This window comes from Lissotriton helveticus, chromosome 12, assembly GCF_964261635.1.
Source record: "Lissotriton helveticus chromosome 12, aLisHel1.1, whole genome shotgun sequence".
Lineage (NCBI taxonomy): Eukaryota > Metazoa > Chordata > Amphibia > Caudata > Salamandridae > Lissotriton > Lissotriton helveticus.
In genome coordinates this window covers 776,391,362-776,418,052 of record NC_136073.1, presented here as the reverse complement: position 1 = coordinate 776,418,052, position 26,691 = coordinate 776,391,362, and the positions used below count along the sequence as shown (strand labels likewise).

General features: G+C 49.4%; 1 protein-coding gene across 1 annotated transcript in view; it reads left to right on the top strand.

Annotated features, from left to right (window-relative positions):
* ATP8B2 (ATPase phospholipid transporting 8B2) overlaps positions 1–26,691 on the top strand; it is a 446,999-nt gene that overhangs the window by 85,272 nt on the left and 335,036 nt on the right. The window contains exon 3 of the mRNA XM_078669640.1: positions 2,464–2,522. Coding sequence (XP_078525766.1) covers positions 2,464–2,522 — 59 coding nt within the window. The remainder of the gene's footprint in view (positions 1–2,463; positions 2,523–26,691) is intronic.

Below are 26,691 nucleotides of genomic sequence, written 5' to 3'. Positions count from 1 at the left end.
TGAGAGCTGTGGCTGTGAAGAGGACGAGGCGCTGCTGAGAGCTGTTGCTGTGAAGAGGACGAGGCGCTGCTGAGAGCTGTGGCAGGCAGTTAGTGGAGGCGGGGAGCTGTGCCTCTGAAGAGGACGAGGCGCTGCTGAGAGCTGTGGCTGTGAAGAGGACGAGGTGCTGCTGAAAGAAGAGCTGTGCCTCTGAAGAGGACGAGGCGCTGCTGAAAGCTGTGTCCCGGAGCTGTGTCAGTCAGTCAGTGGAGGCGGGGGCTGTCCGTCAGTCAGGTGAGCAGTGCGCTCAGTGTCACAGCGGAGCCCGGGGGCTGTGCAGGGGCGGGAGGGGGCACGCCACCGAGGCTGCAGCCCTGTCCGAGCTGTGCCAGTCGAGCCCGGCGGAGAGTCCCAGGCAGGGAGCGAGTGCCGACCCCAGGAGCCTGAGCCGGGCACAGGGCGAGGTAAGCACCGGCCCCTCTCTGCGGAGGACCCGAAATCAAGCAAAGGTGTTACTTTTGGGGGGGGCTGGAGGGGGGGGGGGGGGGTTGGCTCAGGGTCTGAACCCTCAGTGAAACAGCTTGCTGGGGGAGGGGGCACTTAGCTGCGTGTTTGCGGCTCTCAGGGTCTGAACAACACGCGTTTCTTGTTTGTTGAGGGAGAGACCCCGTGAGACATGCCCAGGAGGTCTCGGGGTCTGAACAATTTAGGGACCTGCTTCTTGGGAGGGTGGGAGGAGGGGAGACTCCCGTAGCGTGTCCGGGGCATTCAGGGTCTGAAGCACACGTGTCCCAGCTCGTCGGGGCAGAGACAGCCCGAGGCGCGTGACCTCGGAGTTTAACCCGATGCTCAGAGAAGTAAGTTTCATTCCAGCAGCGTCCTCAGGCTCATAGCCACACACATTTTCGCTCTCCGGGTCCGGCCCTGCGACCCAGGAAGTCGGTTTATATATCCGTACGGTTGGCATTTCGTTCAGGGACACTAACCCACCGGGCACTGTACTTCCTGGGGATTTACCTGCCCATGTAAGTATGACATATAGAGATTATAATATAATATTAAAATAACGTTGCAATCTGAAAAAACATGTTTGCATGCATCCGTTGTAAACTAGGGGGAGGGGGCGGGAGGCGGAGAGTTGAGGCAGGCAGGCAGGCATGGGAGGAGAGGAGGAGGGGGGAGGAGAGTAGGGGAGGCACGGCCTAGCGGCCGTGCAGGGGGAGGGGGCGGGAGGCGGAGAGTTGAGGCAGGCAGGCATGGGAGGAGAGGAGGAGGGGGGAGGAGAGTAGGGGAGGCACGGCCTAGCGGCCGTGCAATCAAGTAGTGAGGGGGCGGAGTTGTGGGAAGGCTGAGAGAGAGAGTAGGCGGCTGGGTGCATGTGCACGCGCTTTTAAGCTCAATGCACATGCGCATTGAGCTTAAAAGTCACGGGCACTGCAAGGAATCGCCACGATTCCTTGCAAGTTAGATAAAGTCTGGATGAGCCCCTATAGTCTCGCTTGCTCGATGCGCATGCGCATCGACAGGCGAGACCTAAAAAGATTATCATAGACGTCTCTCTTGAAGGTGCTCTGTTTGATGGCAGTGATTGGGTAGAAAAGATGGAGGGCTTTCCTCTTTGTCTGTGCTAATATTAGGATATGGTTATGGACTGATCTCAAGACTAGAATGAGGAACTTACAGCAGGACCTGTTTGATGAAACCGCACCTTTGATTACTGTTGGAGAAGGTGTTAGGGTATCTGGAGTTATTACTTGGGTTGAGACAAGGCTACTTCTTGAAGGAGGCTGGATGTAGAAGTAGGGCTTGCTTTGGGTGAGTTGTTTGCTTTAGTCCATTTTGCTGGTGACGAATGTTAACATCTTGACCATGTGAATGGGGAGGGAGAAGTACATTTTGTGGATGACTTATAGGAGGCAGTGCGCAGTTGGATTATTGTAATTAAGTTGTACTGCTTTATTCCATATAAACCCAATGGTTGTGATGGGACTGGACTGAAAGATTGACGTTTTGTGTGAAGGAGGTGACATGGAGTTAAAGCATTATTTAAGCTACAAGTACATGATCTTGTCAGGGTTACAATTTCCAAGTACTGAAGTTAGTCACACAAGCTTGGCCAAGGAGTCTTCAAGGGAAGAAAAAGATTAGAGTGTTTTACGTAAAAAGGCGGTAGAGGAAACTAAAGGCTAAGATCATGTCACAGCAAGAGGTTATATTTAGTGACCTGGAGAGGCACCAAAGACAGCATTGTGGGAGCAGGCAGTAAGTGAATTGTGGGCCTGGATAATACAGGTCTGCATGTTCCCAACAGTTGCTGATAGCCTGAGTGCGTTCAATAATTTATGCGGTAGGAACTGCGTTAAGGGTGGTTCCCTTTTGTTGTCAAGGCTGAGCTGTGACAGGACGGGCAGATGCTTCATGGGCAATGCACAGTATTTGGGTTGGTGCCATTTTAATGCAATTTATCCTTTGTTCTTATTGTAGAGGAAGAAAGGAAGGTAAAAGCTAACGACCGAGAATACAACGAAAAGTTCCAGTATGCGGTAAGCAACCTTTTGAGGCCTATATTTGATATCCTTTTGGAGTGAAAAAGTATAAAGAATCATGTTCATGTATTCCTTGCACCATACTGTTATAGCCGTCTTTTGTGGATAGTCAATGGAGATTTAATCTCCTGGGCAGTAGCATTGTGTTGTGATTGTCAATATTTTTATGTATTGATTAGTTGAAGATGCATCTAATAACCAAGCAATTGCAGAATTGATCAAGATTCCACAAAACCAGCCATTGTTGCAACTGTCCTGAATATTTCTTTGTTCCTTGTTCTTGCAACATTTCTGAAATAGTAACAGCATTTGCCAACCTGTTTCCAGACATAGACAACCCGCATCATCGTTCAGTCTGTTCCTGTGGAGACCATTACATGGCGGGAGACATTACATTATATGTGAACCCAGCAAAGTCCCCTTGCTTGCACGTACCTACCAGCACTTCTGAAACCTTATTCTTTTAGTCCACCACAAAAACCTGGCTACAATGATGATATTCCTACAGGCTTTGTATCTGCTTGCATCTAGAATGCGCTTTCTCTCCTCAAGCAACGGAATTCCTCATGTTGCACTCTCATATGCTTTGATGGTTTAATGTAGTATTAACAATGTCAGCCAACAGTGTTTTTTTACCTTTATGAATTGTCCCAAATAGCTGTAAACTAATCTTCAGCAGCAGGGCATGAAATCACTGGTGCCTCTGGAGAGATCCAGAGGTGGCCCACTCCTGATCTCGGTTTGTCCTGAGCCCCTCCCCGCTCTTGACTCCCACAACTGCTGAATCTAACAGGAGGCGACACAGAAAGACAGTCAGGCTCTGCACTTTTCCACACACTGATTTGTCGGCCACCATTCGTTACACAGCAGTGTTGTTCGCTTATAATGTTTACATTTGGCTTAATGTGTATTTAGATCTCAATATACATGAATAGCTACACATGCAGACATACAATGTCAGATGTAAACATTTTAAACTACTACGTGTGTGTGTGTGTGTGTGTGCGTGTGTGTGTGTGTGTGTGTGTATATGTATAATATGATATAGATCCCGTAAAATGTACTTTGTAAGATTCCATTGATGATAAAAGCATAATTTCTTTTTTTATAGGCTTAAGAATTTTGTACAGCCCATAATCTTGTCCCCCATTATGCAACTGCCCGCTTTCTTCTTATAACACCATAGTCCAGGGCCTTCCAAAAAGGTGTTTTATGTGCTACCTACATAAATATTTCCCATTCCCTGTGATATTAATTATTCCTCCTAATGCTGGTCAATTACATCCATCCATATACCTACAGCAAAACTCCGAGATAGCATATTCATATAATCTCATTAACAGTACATTATGCCATGCGCAGTTAATTGTGTATTGAGTTTATAGAAAAACTTCTCACAATCATTTCTCACAATTGAGGACCAGTACTTCAACACCTACAGTTGGTTGTTAGCTGGTCAAGTGATATCAAATGTTCATTCATGTTGAAGGATGTAGACCGCTCAAGGAGCATCGGTTCCCACAGCTGTCCATGAGCCACGATTGAGAGTACATTTTTTTAGATGTTGATGACAGTGGCCTCAGACCTTGCATGATGGCAGAACCCAGATTGGAATTGCCTAGTTTGTCTCCCTACGTAAAGTGAGAAGGTAAACTAAATCCTGCTAGGTAAGAGTAGACCAGAGGTAGATATTAAATTGTAGTAGGCAAATATATTAGGATTCCTCCTTAGTGGAGTAATCAAAGGGTGGTCATATGGCTCTCGTACCTTATCCTTATTAAATTTAAGGATTAACACATTTGGTGAGAAATGGTTGATAAAGTTTGTTTTGGCATTATATGTTTTGTCTGGGAGGTTATTAAGCTTTATGGCATTAATAATCTTGCTTGTTTCCAACTCTTGTGCATGGGCAATTTCAGAGTTTGTAGGAGCAAGCTATTGTGACAATGGTTAGAAAAAAAAACGTGGCTATTTAAAAAACAAAATGTTGACGTGGTGGGTGACCATGTTACCATGTAAATGGACTCATCCGATTGTCAAGTAGAAGTTGGGATAGAACCATAAAGAAAGGCATTGTGGGAAAATTCATCATTTGATAATAGATCTTAGCACAGATCTATGGCTGAGTTGTACACTTTGCTGATGCAGGATTGGATATGTGTTTCAATCCTGACTAAGATCTGTTTTCTAACCCTTGATGAATAAAGCAAGCCATTCAAAGCCAGAGAAGGCTTGATTTTCTGCAGCTACTCTACCTTCCTGTTTCAGAAAGAGAACATAGGAATGTGTCTTAGGGATAATGGTCATAGTTTGCCAATGTAACACTTTATTCTGTGAGATGTTCCACCTTCTCAAGGGCTGTAGTCATGATTGTTCAAACAGTGCTATCTTGTCCACAAGGACATGTTGATCAATGAAGTAAAGATTGCATAAGGCTTGGTGAGTGAGTGAGTAGGCTGTTATTGCAGAATGGCAGAATCTGGTTAACTGATAGTTTGTTGGTGTAATGGATCTTTATGTGTTAAATTTGTGAGGGATGAGTTAATGAGTATGGAAGGGATCTCACTAGAATAGAGAAAGGTGCTCTGAAACCTTTTGTCCTGGATTTCAAGGAACATAAGGTCATAGGACTAGCTGAGTAAGTGGGTGTAAGTCAGATAGAGCAAAGCTAAATTGTCCATATGTTTGATCATCTCTTCGGGAAAGGGGTTCGTCTGCAGTATGCAGCAAAACCTCAAATAAATGCAACCCAAACAGCACAAGTATTGTCCATTAATATGTTGTTCATTATTCACGCAAATTCCTATTTATATTTGTGGCTCGGTTATCAAACCAGCAATTATTTCAAGAGGTCCCTTAGATTTGACAGGCCCCACATGTTTTGTCTCACTCTGTAAGATATGATGGCTTGGAATTTGGAGTATTTCCATGTGAGGCACATGTATTGAATATGAAATTCACTTTTCTTTTCTGGAGGAACATTTCTTAATGGAAATGGGTATTTTGGCGGTCCTGTGGTCCTACTACAAGAAGGACGTACATGTAGCCTTGTTTCCTTCTCCATGCTATGGTGTATATATTTAAAGGATAACTGTTTTACTCTCGGAGCTAAAATGTACAGTTAATAATACTTGTGCTTTTGTGTAAGACAATTTTTAGTGAATAATATTTGGATAAAGTATGATGAATATGCAGTTTAAAAAAAAAAATCTATATATTTTCAATAATATTGAGGTTTCTTTTGTATCTATATTTGTCAAAATTGCTAGGTGATACCACACAATGCGTTGCGTAATCTGCTTTAAATTATACACTACACTATACAATTTGCCTCCCATTGTTGCATAATGTGCCTTTTACATGCTGCATAATTTCAATGGCTCTGTGAATGTTGGGGCTGGTAGTGAGTAGGTGAGAATGTGAAAATACTCCTGCTTTTCATTACAATTTAGGTTTTCCTGCTCTCTTCTGAAATCCCCCATCAATGTGCATGCATGCTGTTGCCTGGTCAACAGGGCGTTGCCGGACTATAATGTGCAACAAACCGTAACCAGTTTGGTTAAGAGTTGACCAGTGACTGCCAGGTAAACACGCACGAGGCCCACCCTACTCTTACTAAATATGTGCATTGTGCCTGCATTGGGGCCGTAAGATCCTTGCAGGCCTGCTGGGCAGAATCAAAGATGAGCTTGTTAAAATATTGAATGCTTTATTGATATGTTCATTACAAAAACAATATGTAGGTGTTTCTTTATGGACTGGACTTATGTTTGTGTCCTCAAGACTTAAGCCAGCACACTTTTCGTGACCTTAAGTTCCACAGGGCTTCAATTGTTACATAGTCAAAGATGTGGTAGACTTCTATAGATCTGAGTTTTAAATTTAAATTTAGATTTGCCAAAAAGTTAACCGACTGATGGTGGTACCGAGCTGCATTTGAACATTTATTCATAAGGTTGTAAATTTTGTTTTTAGTCTTAACTTGTTTACAAAGGGCTAAGTTCAGTTTTAAGGCATGGTAGCCCAACAGCTCAGGTCTTACAGAGGCACTGGGTCTACCACGTTTCCAAGATGTCACTGGGCGAACGCAGAAACATTTTAGTCATTATTGTGCGTTTAAAGATGTCTTGCCAAAGGCACTGCATAATATTTTATCCATACTGAAAGCATCTAAATGGTCAAACGGACAAGCAAGGACATTGTTCTGCCTTTTCTGGCAAGCAGTGATGCAAGAGCTAACATGTTCCACTAGACGCACAACCAACTGTCTTGCTTGAGCGGGAGGGAGGGTTAATTGACCGTTCGTTGCTAGGTGTAGGTCTGCGAAACTTTATTTACCGGACAAAGCCTCGGCTCGCACCTAGCAACACTGTTTGTGACTTCAGTGTCTTACCCTTTTAAAGTGCCAACTCTGGGATTTCCCTCACAGCGTGGGATGGTATTAGATTGTCATGACTATAGCTGGCGTTTATAGAGTTTCACTAATAACGCTTTGCAAATAAATTGGAACCTGTGAGCCATGTAGTTTTTTTAGGCCTCTAACACCATATATCGTGGCACTGCCTGCCATAATTTAAGCTTTTTCAGCCACTGCACAGTAATTTTTATGGTTCTTCCCCACTCATTTGTTTTTGTTTTGTTGCACCATTGTTTTTGCTTTCTTCCTTGGTTTTGCTCCATGTATTGCACATATATACTCGTATCTGCCTCTCCCATACTCTGTTGCAGGTCCAGACCGAGTGATCTGATCATTTTTGCGAAAACATTCGGGACCTTTTTCCTTGATATCGGGGAACATAGAGAAGTTAAAACAATGAATAAACAAACCAATAAGATAGCATAATTTCTGGACCAAAGAGATGAGATTTGTATTTACAGGGAATATGTGGCTAAGGAGCTGTACTCGAGATAAAATAAGGGTTAATGGACCAAGCTATTGTAACTCAAAGAGCCTGATATATATATTGGTTCAATATATCAAGTATGCTTATACACTCCTACCTTGTATGGGGTTCTTAATGACCTTGGGTACAGGGAAGAAGTTGGTCAGTGGGTTTAATCACAGGCTGCTCAGAACTTGCCAGAAACGTGCAGAGTGCAAACCGCTCGATAACCCAGCAACGCAAAAATTGCTCATTTTAGGTACCAAACAACTAGCCTAAATTCAAAGTCTCATTGTTGAGTGAACAGTCACGTGTCTGTGGCTATGACCGTGTTACGTTAAAAACAGTTTATCGTGAAACTATTTAGTTGGTGTCAAAATCTTAAATGGAGACTATTGATACCAGGAAGTGGCTGTCGCTCAGTATAGGAGACCATAGCTCCCAGACTTTGAAATTGTGAGCCGCTGGTCACAGTAGATGTGATCGGGTAGCAGGTATAATTGCCAGTTAGTAGTGATGCTTTTGATGTGATTTTAGGTCTGGCGTTAGACAGGACGTTTGTATTATAGCAAATATTATATGTTTAATACAACACAAGTCCTGTGCACACGTTATAACGAGTTAATCATGCAGGTTTTCTTATGCCAAGAACATGAAGCGCAAATCATAAGTAATGAGACAAGGTAGACACTTTTAGATAGTTCCTTTTAGGTGTATTAGGCCCTCCTGTTCTGGAAGGGTGACTTCAAAACAAAAAAACCAATAACCAGCCGACACGTGTTTCCTCAAGCGAGCTGTTAGCTCGTGACTCTTCAGGGCTGTAGGCGGTGTAAGTGTAACTGGTTTGGGTAGCCGGTGATAATTCCAACCCGGCGTTAACGGGTTATATAACCATGGGTATCTGGTGAGAGTTCACTGGAAAGTAAAACAAGGGGACGGGTACATCCGTCGTTCAATTGGCAGTTTAATGCAGATGCCAACGGGAATAGAATCGTGGACTTTTGGTTAGATTTATCTCCATATACATATATATACAAATAGTAGATTTTCTCAGGTCAAGACCCAAAAAACCAGGAGAGCAGAGTTCCATTAAGTGGGGTCGGCAGGGGGACGCAGTCACAGCACCAAGGGAGGGTAGTAGAATGTCTGCTGTTTCGCAAGATGGTGGACCAAGGACAAGAGCGACAACAGGAGACTGTCTCAAAATGGCGGGGCGCACACGTGTTTTCTCAGTCCAAAGGTTACGAGGACCAAGTCCAAAGAAAACCAGGAAGCCGAACCAACGGAGGAAGAACAAGAAGGGGAAAGGAGCCAGACAGACAAAATGGGGGCAGGCGGTCTCCGAAGCACAGCTGTGCCGTCCATGTGCACAGGTCCCGGGCAGCGGTGGCAACAGTGTCCAATCCATTCTCCCAGGTTGGAGGGAGATCGACACAGGCTCCAGGGCAGCAGTCTAGAGAACGGGATGCCGCTGAGTCCGAGCCAGAGGGGCAGGGATGGAAACAGCCCGGCTCAGAAAATCCCGGAGAGCAGCGCCGCAGTTCCCACCCCCGCCAAAGCCTCCAGCGAGGCAGGTGGGCCAGCGGTAGCGGAAAGCAGCGGCCGTAGAATCAGAAGGGTCAGGAGGAGAGAGGCTTCTGTAGGAAAATAAAGGATCTGTACTGAGTCGCACAAACGGACGAAAGTGCACGGCTGTTAGCCGATCCAACGACCGCCTTCAGCTCAAAGTCTTGCTTTGTTTTTCAAAACATAGTGCCCAGTAATTAGATGGGAATGGCTAATTAACCATCTTCCTAAGGACGCACTACACAGTCCCAAGGGGTCCCTGTGTTAACCTTGACTAGCGACTACACTGCTGTGGTACGTACCTTAATATTTTTAGCTTGCTGGCATTTCTGTTCACCTTACTCTTTCATCAGAGTGAGTAATTGTCAAGAGTGACAGTTAAAGGATTTAAACTGTGGTATGGTGTGATAGGAAATTGCAATGCTTTCCGCATCCGTGGGAGATTTTCCATACTTATTTTTTTCTTCCTCGACTCAAATACATGGTCTTCACAATTATGTTGAATGTCTTACACAGGCCTGGAGAAGGATGTCTGGATAAAAGTGCTTTTCGTCACCCGTGATTGATCCACCACTTTTTGTCTTCCATATTTTATTTCTTGGGACGTCTGGACCTACCTGCTTGCATTTTAAAAGAGCACATGGGGAAGGAATAAGATAGGTAGTCTCCAAAAACTACAAGGTCCTTTCAGTTATCTTGCCTGCAGAGCACTGAGCTTTCATAAAAGTTGGAAACACTTTATTCAACCACAGCCTAGATAGACAACATGAAGATTCGTCTATCACTTGACCATATTTCTGTAATGTTTGTAGTTATTTCCCTACTATATACACAATCTATTCAGGAGTGAATGTGTTTGTATTTAAACCCTTTCTGCAAATCTTGACCACCAGTGTGATCCTGCTGCAGAGTGTATGATGTTTACAGAAAGGATACTAGTGTCTCTTTGTAGCAGTACTGATTTAGACAGACTTTGTAATTACTGTATCCTGATTCTCTTGGGTCGTTTTCATGTTTGTGAATCGTCTTGAATGCCAAAGATCTAAAATGATCAGTAGTTTTTGATGACTTCGTCAATGACGTGTATATATATATATATATATATATATATATAATTCCAATCCTGTTTCTTCCAATACAAAGCAGGCACCGACTCCTTGGGGTAAGAATCAAAGATTTATTTTAATTTCAAAACGACCAGATGCGTTTTGGCGGACAAGTCCGCCTTGATCACTTCATATATATATTTGATAATCTATTCTTTGTCTGTTCTTATGGGGGTGCCTTGTAGGCCCTCTCTATTTTGCAGTACCTGTTCTTTCTGTTTCAGTATGTCACAGTTTCTTGACCAAGCACATCTGGTCCCAACAAATGCATCTCCTTGTCTGGCACCTGGCTCTGTTCCACTAAGTTCCTTTCAGTTTCTTTTATAGATCTTGCTAACTAAACACATGCGCATTCTGTTGCGAGAAATATCGTGGGCTTACCAAGAACATGCATGGGCTTAGAGCCTGGGCATTGATTACTGTGGTTCATTTTACTGTCACTCATTTACCTGCTACTTATTTGTGTCCCTGCTTCTCAGTCTTGTGTTTGTGCCTCCCACCGAGCATAGTCTGTTTACAATCTTTTGATTGGCTAGATTTCAAACTTCCACTGCTTGCTTTTCAAGCACTACTTTTTTCTTTTGGGTTAAGCACTCTTTGGGAGTCCATGTGTTTTCCATCTGTCTCCCTCGTGTACTTCTCTCCTCCTGCACTCCCTATTGCCCGTGTGCTTCTCACTGCCCCCCCCCCCTCTGCAGCTCTTGTTCTCTTATACTCCCAACCCCCGAGTACTTTTCTCTATCTGCTTCTCCCACATCTACTACATGTTGGTCTCTTTTACTGTTTTTCCCCTCCTCCAGTGATCCACCTTGCTGTCTGTCTGATCTACCTCTGCCCCCTACCGGTGACCTGCTGTGTTGCTTCCAACCCCCAGAGTTGCTTCCTCCTCCAGCCCATGCGTTTCCCCCACTCGCTTAAAAAAAGCGCTTTCTGCATTTCTTTTTAGCCACTGGTCCAACTCTGATCGGTAACTACAAAAAAAAACAAGCATTTGCAATGCAATAGGTCTCGCATTAGGAAAGTTTAAGCTATTGGTATTGTAAATGACACATTTTTTATTTATGTGTTGGTTTTGAAAATAGCGAAATTAATAGCTTTGTCATTTACAATGCCAATAGTTTTAACTTTCGCAAATGTGACACCTATAGCATTTGTAATGCAATATGTGTTGTATTTACATGACTTAGATGTATTGATATTACAAATAACAATGGCTTTTAATTTTGGCAATGGGCAAATGGGTACTGGCAGTAATGGCGCTGGCACCTGGTACACTGGTGCTACCAAAGGGATTGCTGGTAGCTTCACACAGAAGTATATTAGGGCCAGGGTGGTGGTTTGATATCGGCTGGGGGGGGGGAGAGGGGGAGGGTTACACACAGCTCGAAATGGACACAGAGGTGCTACAAGATCATATTAATGCCGGCCTTGCTCCAATGATTGTCTCCAGTGAGGGTTAATTTGCGGAATATTCAAAGTTATCATAACTCGCTCCTGCACTATACGCTCTGATTATCTGTTCTTTTTTATGGCAGCTTTGGCAAATTCTTAACGGTGGTGCTCAGAGCATGCTCTGCTGCTGTCTTCATGCGATGGTGGTCTTTGTGTGTATTGTGGCGTGTGCACATTGCTGTGCTCTGTGTGTGTACAGGTTGTGGTGCTCAGCGCATGCTTGCTGCTGTCTTCATGCGATGGTGGTCTTTGTGTGTATTGTGGTGTGTGCATGCCACAGTGCTGGATGCAAGCTGCTCTCCAGTGTGCGTGTTTCTGTTATTCTTGGCATGGTTGTGTGTACAGGCTGTGGTGCTCTGCGCATGCTCTGCTGCTGTCTTCATGCAATGGTGCTCTTTGTGTGTATTGTGGCGTATGCATGCTGCGGTGCTTTGTTCACGGGTTGTTGATTTGTGCGGTTACACTCGTATGAGCATAGAATGGCGTGCGCATGTTTTGCTACTGTGTGCAAGTTGCGGTGGTGTACCCACGTGATGGTTATGTGCGCGTGTTATGACGTTGCTCGTATTATATGCCAAGCCCTCATTTCACAACGTGTTTATATTATGTTGTGTACATAATAGGGTAATCAGCGTTGTTAGACGGGGACCCTGAGGGTCGGCCGGATACCGAGGGAGAGATCCCCGAGGGGGACCGTCTCCGGCGATCGTACAGACAAGTACCCTCCCTCCCCACAAACAGGCACCACACCAAGTCGAGTTCAAGGCTTTATATAAGGTTCTTAAGGCAAGGATATCAGTGATACAGGATAACTTGGACCCGGGGGTCCTCTCACTTCTAGTCTCTGTAGGGAAAGGGGGTAGCGGGACAGTCTTAGTACCGGATCGGTACAGGTGGTGGTAAAAGGCGAGCTCACAATCCTCGAGCTGGAGGGTCTCGGGATCGGGCCGCGGCAGCGCCAGCAGGCCAAGGTGATAGTCTCATAAAGCAGAGGGCCGCGGCAGCGCCAGCAGGCCAAGTCGATGGTTTCACGAGGCAGAGGGCCGCGGCAGCGCCAGCAGGCCAAGATGGTTTCACGAGGCAGAGGGCCGCGGCAGCGCCAGCAGGCCAAGACGATGGTTTCACGAGGCAGAGGGCCGCGGCAGCGCCAGCAGGCCAAGACTATGGTTTCACGAGGCAGAGGGCCGCGGCAGCGCCAGCAGGCCAAGACGATGGTTTCACGAGGCAGAGGGCCGCGGCAGCGCCAGCAGGCCAAGATGGTGGTTTCACGAGGCAGAGGGCCGCGGCAGCGCCAGCAGGCCAAGTCACGGATGAGTTCTTCTCGGGTCTCTCGACTCCAGGATACAACTGCCTTCCTGGTCTGGTCCTGCCCCAGTTATAGGTCTGGTCCCCTTTGATGTCCGGACCCTCGCGCCTGGGGGCCGGGAGGTCCGGGATGAGGGAGTCCAGACACCCAGCAGGGGGGTGGAGCCAGCGCCCAGGCGGCCTGGGGTGATCGACACCTGGCGGAGGAGAGCCTTTGACGATTCCTTCTCCCATTGACTCGCCAAGTGGTCACTCTGCCTCCTGGGGAGAGGTTGGTGCCTCGATGTCGGGCCCGGCCGGGCCCAGGGTGAGGGTCGAGTTGAGGCCACGCGGCCTCGTGCTGCAGTGCCCCAAGATGGCGGCCGGGTCGATGTCGTGGGGTAGATGGTGACCCGGGCCAGCTGGGTCCGGAGCTGGTGTCTTGTAGTGGAGGGATTGCAGGGTACTTCGGGTGGTCGTTGGTGGACTCTGGCTGGGGATGCAGGGAGAGCCAGGGTCCTGGTCCCATTGCGGGGAGGGGGTACAGCTCGAACATGCGGCCTGTCCAACATGCGTCCCCCCCCAGCTGAAGGCGGGGAGAGTCAGCCATCTTCCTGGGGACTCTCCTCGCTGAGGCGGAAAAAGCGTGACAGGCCGTCGGCGTTGGCGTGGTCCTGGCCTGGACGATGTTCCACCGTGAAGTCCATCCCCTGCAGGGAGATGGACCAGCGCAACAGCTTCGGGTTCTCCCCCCGCATTTGCATCAGCCATTGCAGGGGTCGGTGGTCTGTTTGCACCCGGAAGTGGGTGCCGAAGAGGTATGGCCGGAGCTTCTTGAGTGCCCAGACTACGGCGAAGGCCTCCCTCTCAATGGTGCTCCAGCGCTGTTCTCGGGGCAAGAGGCGTCTGCTGATGAAGACCACCGGATGGTCGACCCCTTCGGCGTTGAGTTGGGAGAGGACGGCCCCCACACCATGATCGGAGGCGTCCGTCTGCACAATGAATTCCCGGCTGTAGTCGGGAGCCTGGAGCACGGGGGCCGTGCACATGGCGGTCTTTAGCTTCTCGAAGGCTGATTGGCAGCCCGGGGTCCAGTTGACGGTTTTGGGGCTCTTTTTGGAGGTGAGCTCTGTGAGGGGCCCCACGATGCTGCCATAGTCCTTCACGAACCGCCGGTAGTATCCGGTGAGCCCCAGGAAGGCCCGGACCTCCGTTTGACTCGTAGGGGGTTGCCAGGCCTGGATGGCAGCAATCTTGAGTTGGAGAGGGGCCACCAGCCCGCTTCCCACTTGGTGTCCCAGGTAGGTCACGGACCCTTGGCCAACTTGGCACTTGCTGGCCTTGATGGTGAGCCCGGCTTGCTGGAGGGCGAGTAGAACCTCCCGCAGGTGGCGGAGGTGGTCGGTCCACTGGTGGCTGTACACAGCAATGTCGTCCAGGTAGGCGGCGCTGAAGTCTTCCAGGCCCGCCAGTACCTGGTTTACCAGCCGTTGGAACGTTGCCGGGGCGTTTTTCATGCCGAAGGGCATGACTTTAAAGTGGTAGTGCCCGTCTGGGGTAGAGAAGGCGGATCGTTCTTGGGCCCTAGGGGTGAGGCCGATCTGCCAGTAGCCCGCTGTTAAGTCGAAGATGCTCAGGTAGCGGGCGGCCCCCATCCGGTCAATTAGCTCGTCTGCCCGGGGGATGGGATGAGCGTCGGTCCGGGTAACTGCATTCAGCCCTCGATAGTCCACGCAGAACCGGAGCTCAGGGGCAACGCCCGGGGCAGCTGCCTTGGGAACCAGGACGACTGGGCTCGCCCAGGGACTGTCTGAGGGTTCGATCACTCCTAGGGTCAGCATCTTGGACACCTCGGTCTGGATGCAGGCTCGTACCCGGTCTGGTACGCGGTATGCTCGGTGTCGAATAGGAGGGCTGTCCCCGGTGTCCACATCGTGGAGGCACCAGGGGGTGACTCCGGGGGTGAGGGAGAACAGGGAGGCGAACTGCCTCAGGAGCGTTTGGCAGTCTTGGCGTTGCTCCGGGGACAGGGCCTCGGAGAGCTGGACCCCTTCCACTGAGCCATCCTGCTCGAAGGCCCTCAGTAAGTCCGGAAGGGGTTCGGAGTCTTCTTCTGTCCCAGTATCGGTAGCCATTAGGAGGCTGAGTTCGGATCGCACAAAATGGGGTTTGAGCCTGTTGGCATGGAGGACCCGTAGGGGGTTCCGGGCAGTCTCCATGTCGATTAAATAGGTGACGGGCCCCTTGCGTTCGATTACCTTGAAGGGCCCGGACCATCTGTCTTGGAGGGCACAGGGCTCCACCGGGGACATCACCCAGACCTGTTTTCCAGGTTCGAACTCAATGGAGGACGTGTGCTGATCGTACCACCTCTTCATGTCCTCCTGACTGGCCTCGAGGTTGGCTTTGGCGGTGTCTCGGAACCGCCGGGTCTGGTTGCGGAGAGCCAGGAGATACCGGTAGATGTCCGGGGGAGTTTTCTGGGGAGGCTGCTCCCAACCTTCCTTGACTAGGCTGAGGGGGCCCCGGACGGGGTGTCCGTACAGTAGTTCAAAGGGGCTGAAGCCGAGGGACTTCTGCGGGACCTCCCGATAGGCAAACAGGAGGCATGGCAGCAGTACGTCCCACTGGCGTCGAAGGGGTTCTTCTAGACCCATAATCATCCCCTTGAGGGTGCGGTTGAATCTCTCGACCAGTCCGTTTCCTTGCGGGTGATAGGGGGTCGTGAATTTGTAGGTGACCCCGCATTGCTGCCAGAGGGACTTCATATATCTGGAGATAAAGTTCGTGCCCCTGTCACTGACGACCTCCCGGGGGAACCCCACCCGGGAGAAGATCCCCATCAGGGCCCGGCCCACCACGGGGGCCGTCACAGTCCGAAGAGGGATGGCCTCGGGATAGCGGGTGGCGTGGTCTACCAGGACCAGGATGAACCGGTGTCCTTGGGCTGTTCGAGGGTCGAGGGGCCCCACAATGTCTATTCCCACTCGTTCAAACGGGGTGGTGACGACAGGAAAGGGTTGTAATGGTGCTTTGATTTTTCGGCCACTTTTCCCGCTGGCCTGGCAGGTGGGGCAGGCCTTGCAGTGGTTGGTGACATCCTTCCGCATGTGGGGCCAGAAAAAATGGGTCACCAGTCGGTCGTAGGTTTTATCCTGCCCCAGGTGTCCGGCAAGGGGGACATCGTGGGCTAAGTTCAGGAGGAAGTCTCGGAAGCGAAGGGGCACCACCAGCACCCGACTGGCCCCTAGTTCTGCAATTTTCTGCTCGCTGTAGAGCAGGTCTTGGTCCCAGTAGATCCAGTGGGCCCCCGAGGTATCCCCGGTGCTCTGGGCCAGGGCTTGCTGCCGGAGTCCTTCGAGAGAAGGACAGGTTTGTTGCTCGGCCCGGAATTGTTCCTGCGTGGGGCCTCCCTCCTGCCGCCATTGTGCCAGGTCAGGGACGTCCCGAAGCTGGTCGGGTCCTTCTTCGGTTTGGGTCAAGGGAATGGCTTCTGGGGCGGCCTCCTCTGGGATGAGCGCGGGAGGAGGTTCTGGCCACTCGGGCTCTTCTGGGCTGGGGACCGCGCGGGCGGTCATGGACCGGGTCGTGACGCAGACCCATTCAGGGAGGCCAAGCATCCCCAGGTGCTCCCTCCGTTCGACAGCTGCCCAGGGAGAGCTTTCAAGGTCGTTTCCTAGGAGGCAGTCCACGGGGGCATCATCGCGGACAGTTACTTTTAACATCCCTGTTACTCCTCCCCACTCGAAGGGGACGCAGGCCATGTGGCATAGGCTTTCGGAGTTGTCGGCTGATCGAACAGGGCAAAGAATGTTCGGCAAGATTTGGTCTGGAGTGACGAGGTGGCGTCGGACCGCCGTTACACTGGCCCCGGTGTCGCGGAGGGCTTCCGCCCGGCGGCCATTGATGTTGACCCATTGACCGTACTTCTGTGTGTTGGCGGGAAGGGGGGCCCGCGGAATCATGTCTCTCTCCCCTAAGCAGACCAGTGCCATGGCGGCGGGTGCCCATTCAGAGGGATCGGTCTCGTACTCCTCTTGGTCTTCCGGGATTATTTCTTCCCCTAGGGCCGCCGCTGCAACTTGGCGGGGAGTAGTGTTCGGATTCTTTGGGCAGTTGGGATCACTGGCGTAGTGGCCGGGTCGCTGGCACCTGTGGCACGTAATGTTGGCCCGGAAACCGGCCCGGACGGCAGGGCTTCCCCGGCCAACCGGGGTCGAGGGGTTTCTGGGGGGTGACGAGGGGCCGGGGTCTTTCCCCCGACCCTGACTTCCTCCTCCCCCTCGGGGGCGATACGATCTGGATACTTCGCTGGGTGCGCTCCGGCCAACTCGGGTGCTTTCCCACCGGTCGGCTTCGGCGGCGAGTTGTCGAGGGTCGGTTAGCTTGCTGTCCAGGAGGTGTTGCCGGAGCTCCACGAAGCAGTTGTTCGACAGGTGTTCCCATACGATAAGGTCAAAGAGTTGGTCGTAGGTGGTTACTTTGTTGCCCTTGATCCACCCCTCAAAGGCTCGGCTAAAAAAGTTCACGTACTCCACCCAAGTTGTACCCGGAATCCGTTTGCAGTCGCGGAACCGTTGGCGGTACATCTCAGGTGTGAGCCCGTATCGAGTGAGGAGGGCGGCCTTCATGTGGTCGTAGGAGGTCATCAGCTGGTCCGGGAGTTGCAGCAGGGCGTCCCGCCCTTCGTTGACAAACCTCCCCCATAATCCGGCTCCCCAATCGCTTCGGGGAATCCGGTGGGAGGTCATTGCCACCTCATAGGCTTTAAACCACTGCTGGATATCATCGTTCTTGTGGTATTCCCGGATGACATCTTTGGGGATGTGAACCTTGGGTTCGGTCGAGGCAGACGGGGTCGGTCGTTCGGGGAGCCCGAGGTCTTTATTCTGTTTCTGAATCTCCAGTGCTTTGAGATTGCGCTCATGTTCGTATTCTAGTCTCTTTTCCTCTAGCTCCCTCTGTCTTTGCTTGTCTTCCCGCTCTTCCCTGAGTCGTAAGTGTTCCAGGGTTATTTTTTGTTCTGCCAGCTTGAGTTCCCCATCCAAGCGAAGTCGGGCAAGTTCTAATTCGTGGAGTCTGGTTTTTTCTCTTTCTCGGATCTCTTCCAGGGAGAGATCCGTTCTTTCTTTAGTTGGTGCGGGGCTCGTTTCGGTTGTTTGTGTTCGGGGTACGGCCGTACCCGTTTCTGCCCAAGCTTCTAGGGCTCGTTTGAAGTCTTCCTTTGTGCTAAGACCTGTGGTTGGAAGTCCAAGTTCTATGCAATATTGCTTCAGTTCCCGGTGGTTGTAGTCTTCCAATTTTTCCATCTGAAATTTTTCCGTTGTTCCGCTCTCTATTGACATGGTTGTTGTGTGTGGTGGGGCGAGTGACTTTCTGTACGATTATGCGTAGGTTCGGATCCCGTCGCTGGCCACCAATGTTAGACGGGGACCCTGAGGGTCGGCCGGATACCGAGGGAGAGATCCCCGAGGGGGACCGTCTCCGGCGATCGTACAGACAAGTACCCTCCCTCCCCACAAACAGGCACCACACCAAGTCGAGTTCAAGGCTTTATATAAGGTTCTTAAGGCAAGGATATCAGTGATACAGGATAACTTGGACCCGGGGGTCCTCTCACTTCTAGTCTCTGTAGGGAAAGGGGGTAGCGGGACAGTCTTAGTACCGGATCGGTACAGGTGGTGGTAAAAGGCGAGCTCACAATCCTCGAGCTGGAGGGTCTCGGGATCGGGCCGCGGCAGCGCCAGCAGGCCAAGGTGATAGTCTCATAAAGCAGAGGGCCGCGGCAGCGCCAGCAGGCCAAGTCGATGGTTTCACGAGGCAGAGGGCCGCGACAGCGCCAGCAGGCCAAGATGGTTTCACGAGGCAGAGGGCCGCGGCAGCGCCAGCAGGCCAAGACGATGGTTTCACGAGGCAGAGGGCCGCGGCAGCGCCAGCAGGCCAAGACGATGGTTTCACGAGGCAGAGGGCCGCGGCAGCGCCAGCAGGCCAAGACGATGGTTTCACGAGGCAGAGGGCCGCGGCAGCGCCAGCAGGCCAAGATGGTGGTTTCACGAGGCAGAGGGCCGCGGCAGCGCCAGCAGGCCAAGTCACGGATGAGTTCTTCTCGGGTCTCTCGACTCCAGGATACAACTGCCTTCCTGGTCTGGTCCTGCCCCAGTTATAGGTCTGGTCCCCTTTGATGTCCGGACCCTCGCGCCTGGGGGCCGGGAGGTCCGGGATGAGGGAGTCCAGACACCCAGCAGGGGGGTGGAGCCAGCGCCCAGGCGGCCTGGGGTGATCGACACCTGGCGGAGGAGAGCCGTTGACGATTCCTTCTCCCATTGACTCGCCAAGTGGTCACTCTGCCTCCTGGGGAGAGGTTGGTGCCTCGATGTCGGGCCCGGCCGGGCCCAGGGTGAGGGTCGAGTTGAGGCCACGCGGCCTCGTGCTGCAGTGCCCCAAGATGGCGGCCGGGTCGATGTCGTGGGGTAGATGGTGACCCGGGCCAGCTGGGTCCGGAGCTGGTGTCTTGTAGTGGAGGGATTGCAGGGTACTTCGGGTGGTCGTTGGTGGACTCTGGCTGGGGATGCAGGGAGAGCCAGGGTCCTGGTCCCATTGCGGGGAGGGGGTACAGCTCGAACATGCGGCCTGTCCAACAAGCGTGTTTTTGGGGTGATGTGTGCATGCTAGAACGCTGGGTGTGCATGCTACAGTTGGGTGTGCATGTTACGGTGTGGTGTGCACTGAGCGTGTCACGTCGTGTATACTCAGTGCTAGGAAATTGCTCGGTATAAGGGATGTCCAGGTCTGGGTGCAGAGACGCATTAACGCATGCACCCCCTGACCACAAACACACACAGGCGCTGCCGGGCAGTTATTTCTGGTAAACACCACTTTAGCACCATGAATTGGATTAAATTGATCCGGAGCAGGAGGTGTGTTATTGAGACATCACTGTCTCAGCTGATGGATGGGCGCAGCAACTGTCCCATAAGCCGTCTCTTACCTTCAGTTATTCCTTCTCTCCCTTCCTCTCCTCTCTGAACTTTCATTTTTCTCGACGAACGCTTGTCTCGGATTGCTGACCTCTACCATCTGCCTCGACCTTTATTATGTCTCTCCTTTACCTCAAAATACTTGATTTTTTTTTTTATAAATCTGTTACCATTTCGCGTTGGTTAGACTCGTGTGCGTCAGTCAGTGAATGAATGTTAGGTTAGTCTGGGAGGTGGTGGGGGGGGGGAATGTACTATGTTGTGAGTTGAATTGACCTAGAGACATAAGAACCGAGTTAAAGGTGGGCGGCTCTGCCAAAAACTGGCACGTGACCTCTGTGCACCCGGCCCCCCAGGAGTGTAAGCCCCCCTATCTAGTGCCTCATTAGGTGTGAGGCGCAAACTCCTGTTCCGTGGTAGATTGGAATCCCGGGGGTAATTGCCAGCTGCATTCACTATCGCACGCCTGCCACTTTCATCAGGGTCAGCTGCGGTCAGTGACGTCAGGTCAAAGCTGCCACAACATGTACCAGGGGAACCTTCAGGGTAATTACTGAGAGGTGTGTAACTTGGTACGGTTGCCACTGATTACTGCATGTTGTGCTGCATTTTAAGAGAAAACACTGAATAGAAGGTATTTATTGCACCCAATACCTCTCCCGCAGCGTCGGTCCTTGCCATATCTGTTAAATACCTCATTCCCACCTGGGGCATTTGTAATTGGGGCATTAGTGTGACAGGGGTAACGTGCCACCTGGGGAGACCCCTCTGTTTGAGTTCACTCCATGAAAAGTCCACGTGGGAGGGGGCACCTGTCCGTGGGCAAGCACAGGGCAGCGCTCTTCAGAGGATAGATTTTTGGTGCCCACGTTTGGACGTCTGTATTCTGCGAGCAGTGACGGGCACGGGTGGGTTTTCTACCAAAGGCTTGTCCCAGAAGTGGCTCGCATTCCGTGGATGCAGCCCCGGTGGTGCAGGAAGCTGTCTTGCAGCACTGAAGGTGGGTCAGATTTGCCCCTGCAGCCTGGGCAGAGATGGCAATACACCCATGCTGAGGGGGGCAAAGTCTGAAAGCCAGCCTCTAAACCAAGCCCACTGTATGTTAGCACAGTTCAAATGCATGTTTAAATGCGTGTTTAGTTATCTATAGCACCAAGAAGCTGGTGTAGCTGCAACAACGAAAACATAAAATGCTGGGGCAAATGTGTTAATGGCAATTAAAATCCCCGCTGCTGCTATATTTGGAGGTTTTGGACGAGAGGGCCTTTCTTAAAGCCCCCCAAACAGACACACAAACAAAGAGGGGCTGCAAGCACCGACTTGTCTATCTTGCCCCTTCTCCCGCTCTCTCTCTACCTCTGACTGCCCCTTCCTTGTCTTACTGCCCTTCACCCGTCATCCCCCGCCCGCCGCTCCTGGAAACACGTTGTTAATCGCAGACCGGAGCCTCGCGTTTAGAGGGCGCGGACCCAGATAAACAGGGCACGATGGCCCCGCCCCCGGAGCACAGACTGCACGGGGATTAACACGACGGATTTTAAGGACAATACTACAAATGTTAATTTGTTTCGGGGGAAGGAGGTCGACATCCGGATATCGAAAACCAGCACCGGGAAACAGATGCGGCTTAACTAGAGCTCGTGCACACAGGAGCAGTGTTCAATCCTAGTCCTCAGACTAGTATCCCAGACTATTCTCCAGTCTAAGGGCCTGATGTGGAGATTGGAGAGCCGGTTACTACATCACGAACGTTACGGACATCCGGCCTGTACTATTTCAGATCCATCATATCCAGGGCACAAGTACTAAAAACAAGTGACGTCAGGCGGGTGCACGCCCTTCTGCGCAGGCGCAGAGTGTTCTTGGCCGCGTCTCCGGCTCTGACAAGTGACGTCAGGCGGGCGTACGCACTTCTGCGCAGGCGCAGAGTGTTCTTGGCCGCGTCTCCGGCTCCGCCTGCTAATGGCGTACAAGAGGTGATGGACGGCACTGGAGTCCCTGGCCGTTCCTTGCCGCGTCACCCCCGCCCGCCGTAGCAGCACTGGAGCCCCTGACCGCATCGCACCCGCCCATCCACTGAGAGCCAGGCAGAAGGAGCCCGCAAGAAAAGAGCCTGGTGAGGTATGGGGGGGGTGTGTGTGTATGCAGTGTGTGTGCGCGTGGGTCTGCGTGTGTGTATGCAGTGTGTGTGTGTGTGTGTGCGCGTGTATGGCTGTGTATGTGCGCATGCGTGAGTGTGGAGTGTGTTTGTGCAAGGGAATGTGGCACAAGAGGGGCACGGCGCCGTGCGCGCTCACGAGGTCAAATCTGAGCAAATCTGCGCTCGTGCACCCTCTTGTGTCCACATTCCCAGAAACGGGTGACAATAGATGTCTTCACTGACTAAGCAATGCTTCGCATTGCTTACGTCTAGCTCGACCTAAAAAGCAGCTGCGTCATTTTGTTGGCTGTACAAAGTGAATGACGCGCCTCTTCGAAGGCTTTTAAAAAATAATTCTTTAGCTAAGATGCACATCATTAGAATTCTATGTAACATACCTTAAAAAACATTTGCAAATCCATTAGATCTCAAAGGTGAGACTTATTGTCTTTGCCAGTGCTTTTTCCAATAGAGCAGGCAAACCTGTTGTTCATACGTGGAGATGACCAAAACTGAAATACCTCTGCTGGTCTTGGTAGCTTGAAACTGAAGAACACTGGTATCAGATGACTAACTTCTTCGGTGCTCAGGGCGGCCCCCGGCTGTCCGACGTCACGGTGGGCGTGTGCTAAGGACGGCCGGGGCCGTCCGAATCCCGCCCACTTATTAATTCTCCCGCACAGCGGTAGAATTTGCGCAGCGCCGAAGGGGCTAATGCTGGCCTCCTTGCAGTTTGCCTATGTTTGTTTTCTTTGCTTATGAGAAGTGATTTCTGATTCTTTACTTTGATACTTTTGCATTTCTTGACATTCTAACTTTTTTTTCTTCATTTTTCATTTTCAGTGATTTGCAATTGCATAATACCAATGTTTGTATCATGCTATTCGGGAATTATTCCTGCTACATGAACTTTCTAATCTCTGGTATTACTTCTAATGTCCAGGGGCTTAAGTAATTATGAACGTCAGTTGAATAACCGAGTGCCTTTGGGCACTTGATCCTCTGTGGGTAGTAAACTTGTAGAGTCAAAGTGTACACTGTTGGCACAGTGACAGAAGTTCAGAAACAGTATCCCACAGTAGCAGTTCATAATGAACTGAATGCCCAATCAAAAATATTACTTATTTGAAGAATAGGTCTTTAACGATAACACTAATAGGCACTGGAAAGACCCAGATACCTTGAGGGTAAGCGAGGTAGTACCGGAGTATGTCATCCCAGAAAAGTGTAACACGAAAAAATACTCCAGTAGACCACGTGGAGGTCAGTTGAGTAAAATGTAAGAGACTGTACCTGTGGTCTAGAGAACAGTTGGTAGGAGCGACACGACTGATGCTATTATAAGGTTGTGTCTAGCGCAACCATGTATGTGGGGGAAGAAACTAGCTTGTTTATATTACCCTCACACACCCTAGTGGTGTCGTTCTTCATCATCGGGTCACCCTGACCCCTACAAGTCAGGGTGGGCTCAACCACAGTGTTGGGAAGCTCTTCTGATACTCAAGGAGGGGGCTTTACGTAAGATAAAATCACCCAGATAGATCCCCGGTGTCCCTTTATTTTTGGGTCTATCTGAGAAGTTAAAATTACTGTATAGAAATTATATATACAATTGGGTCATGTCAGGGTATTATGGTCCTATGACCCTAGTGCCAACATGTTTCAGTCCAACGTGGCCATAAAGGTCCGGGACTTTCTTCAATGTAAGTATGGGATTCCCTATCCTAACAGTGTAGTGAGGGCAGAGTAGCTGCTCCTCACAGTATAGAATGTGCTGTGTGCATCAACTGCCAGGCTGCGTCCAATTAGGGAAGTTGGCTTTCTGCACACAGGACCAGGAAACATGTGGGTGGTCTTCAAATGAAGATCTCACCCTACAGTCTTCCTATCGGTTCCGGTCCTCTGTTCTGGGCAGGATTTGAAGACAGCACATTCTAGACTGTGAGGAGCAGCTACTCTGCCCTCACTACACTGTTAGGATAGGGAATCCCATCCTTACATTTCCTCACAAAGGGGGCTTCCATTGCCCTGAAGAAAGTCCCGGACCTTTATGGCAACGTTGGACTGAAACATGTTGGCACTAGGGTCATAGGACCATAATACCCTGACATGACCCAATTGTATATATAATTTCTATACAGTAATTTTAACTTCTCAGATGATGAAGCATGACACCACTAGGGTGTGTGAGAATAGGTCTTCAACCCTTTGGGCGCGGCTCGAATTCCCCTGCGGTGCGGGCGAATTCCATGCATGTGCGGTACAGACGACCCCCGGCCGTCCGACACATGCAAGGGGTTAATTGTTTGTATGTAAACACGGTCAGGTAAAAATATGACCTTCATAAAAGAACAAGTGTGATATTCTGGGAGCGAGAGAAGACCACACTCCTTTTGTATCCCTTTGACATGTCCTTTCGCTGATATTATCCTTTGGAGGGTAACATTTCTAGGTGCATATTTACACATAGCTAGTTAATCGGACGGTGTGCCTGACAGAGAAAAAAAATGCCTCAAGTTGAATAGTATGTTTGTTCTGTCTTAGTTTCCTGGTAGTCGTTGGTGCAAGGTGAGAAAAGGTACTTTGTGCCCCTGTAGTGGGGTCTCCCAAAAAAGTTGTACAACAATGTAAAAACTTCAAACCCACTAAACAAACTGGAACACAGTTCTACCCAAGTCAGAAAAAAAGTTTGAAGATCCCAAGACATTTTCGCAAAAGTCATAGTGTACAAATTTAATAAGGCTTCCGGTGGGCTCCGATAAGAGGGCTGCTAGTGGGGCAGTAAAGAGGGTTTGTGCCTGGAAATAGTCGCTGGTAGTTGGGACCTGTTGGTGATCCAACGGGTCCAAAGTTCTTGCAAATGAACTGGGTACTAGTTGAATGAAGCTGGTATCTGCAAGAAAGTCCCACAGGAGAATCCAAGTTTAGGAACCTCATTATAGCATCCCAAAAGTAGTCAATGACCTTCTTGAATACAAGTAATGTATTGTGAAATAAAACGCCATCTATTTCCTCTATGTATTTCAATGTCCTCTTTTCATTCTACCCCACATTTCTTTCCACTCTTCAATATTCGCTCTACCTTTCTCTTTCTCTTTTCCATACCAGTCTCTAAACTATCTGTTTTTGCTGTACGTCTTCTGAGTTTGTTCGCTCTCGACTTTTCATCTTTTTAATTTCATCAAGTCTCTCTCTATGCGTCTACCTCCAGCTGCCTTTACCTCTCTTTAATTGACCTCTTTTTGTACATTACCTCTCTCAATATCATCCCTTGGAGTATTGTACACCTCTTCCCCAATCTGTATTCTCTTCTACCTCTCTACCACACTCTAAAACCCTACCTATTTCTCTGCCTCTCTCTATCTACCCACATATTCCCTTTCTACCTTTCCTTGTCTTTCCTCTGGCTACCTCACCATCTCAATTTACCCCTCTCCCTACCTCGTTTATCTTTTTAGATCATCTTTACTCAATCGCTATGCTTTTCTCTTTAGGTTTAGGTCTTTCTTTTGTATCCTGCCCCATTCCATTTATCCTACTCAACAAAGTCACACATAACATTCTAACCTCAAAAGTGCACACACGTTAAAAGGAGAAGATGGACAAGCTTCTTACTTTAATATTATTCACTAGTCCACTAAACATCTAGCACTTCATCCTTAGATGTTTTTCTTACAGTGGGAGTAACAAGCTGGTTAGTGGACACTCCGCATTGCATAAAATGTTGTTGTAAGTAATTTCGATCCAAAATAAAAAAAATGTTTTATCATTGTTAGCTCAAGCTTTCCTTTGATATTTTTGCGCTGACTGACATCAGTGAGCTAGAGCTTTTGCTCGTTTATGGCTCCCCATTCTGAAGGTTTAGAATATAATTCAATATTTTCTGGCATCGCAAGTTGTAATAAATTCAGTTGCTTCAAAGTGGGGACCCGAAATATATCTGACTTTAAGGCCACAAAACCCTTAAGATATCACTGACAATTTAGGTTTTCCAAAACACTTCCCAGCTCCCCCATCTTGTTCTCCTATCGTCTTCCCACAAATAATTATATCTTCCTAAAATAAATTGATCTCTTTGATTTTTCCATGCAGTTGGAACATCAGGCGGTCCTTCAAAGCAGCCATCCTGGTTGATAAAAGCTGTAGGTTTCATGCTGTTAGGTTGTAAAGGAATTTATGATATGCTGAAGAAAGGGCAGTAATAGAAAACCATTGGGCACCTTTTACGAAACTCAACATTTCAGAATGTTTTTGAAGCAGAAACTCATCTACAATGATACTATTATTCAAATGGTAGAGGACGATGCCAAGTTCTATCTTGCCACTAGTACAGCTTGAAATCACAACAAATGGGGAAACCCAGTTGGAAGCTTCCGTGTGTTTTATGATCACAGGATCCACCAATATTTTCATTCCTATTAAAATTAATCCCTACCTGAAAAAGGGACGCCACACAGTTTGTTGACCTTTGGGAAAGCATCTTCAAGATAATCTTGTGTTTTAACCCTACCAATTTTTGCACACAGACCACAGAAGACCTTGGGAAATGTTTCCACCATTTTGCAATCCTGTTTCTCCATCGTCCACAATTAATACTTGCTCTTTGTTGTTTGGATCAAGAACAGTATTGAGATTGCCTTGGTCATGGCATTCCAAAACCAATATTCCATTTCTTTTTTGCGACATACATTTTTCTGAGAGATCTCCTGTTTTCAAACCTAAATGCTAAAGTTCCCCAACATGTCAGTTTGTTGGCTG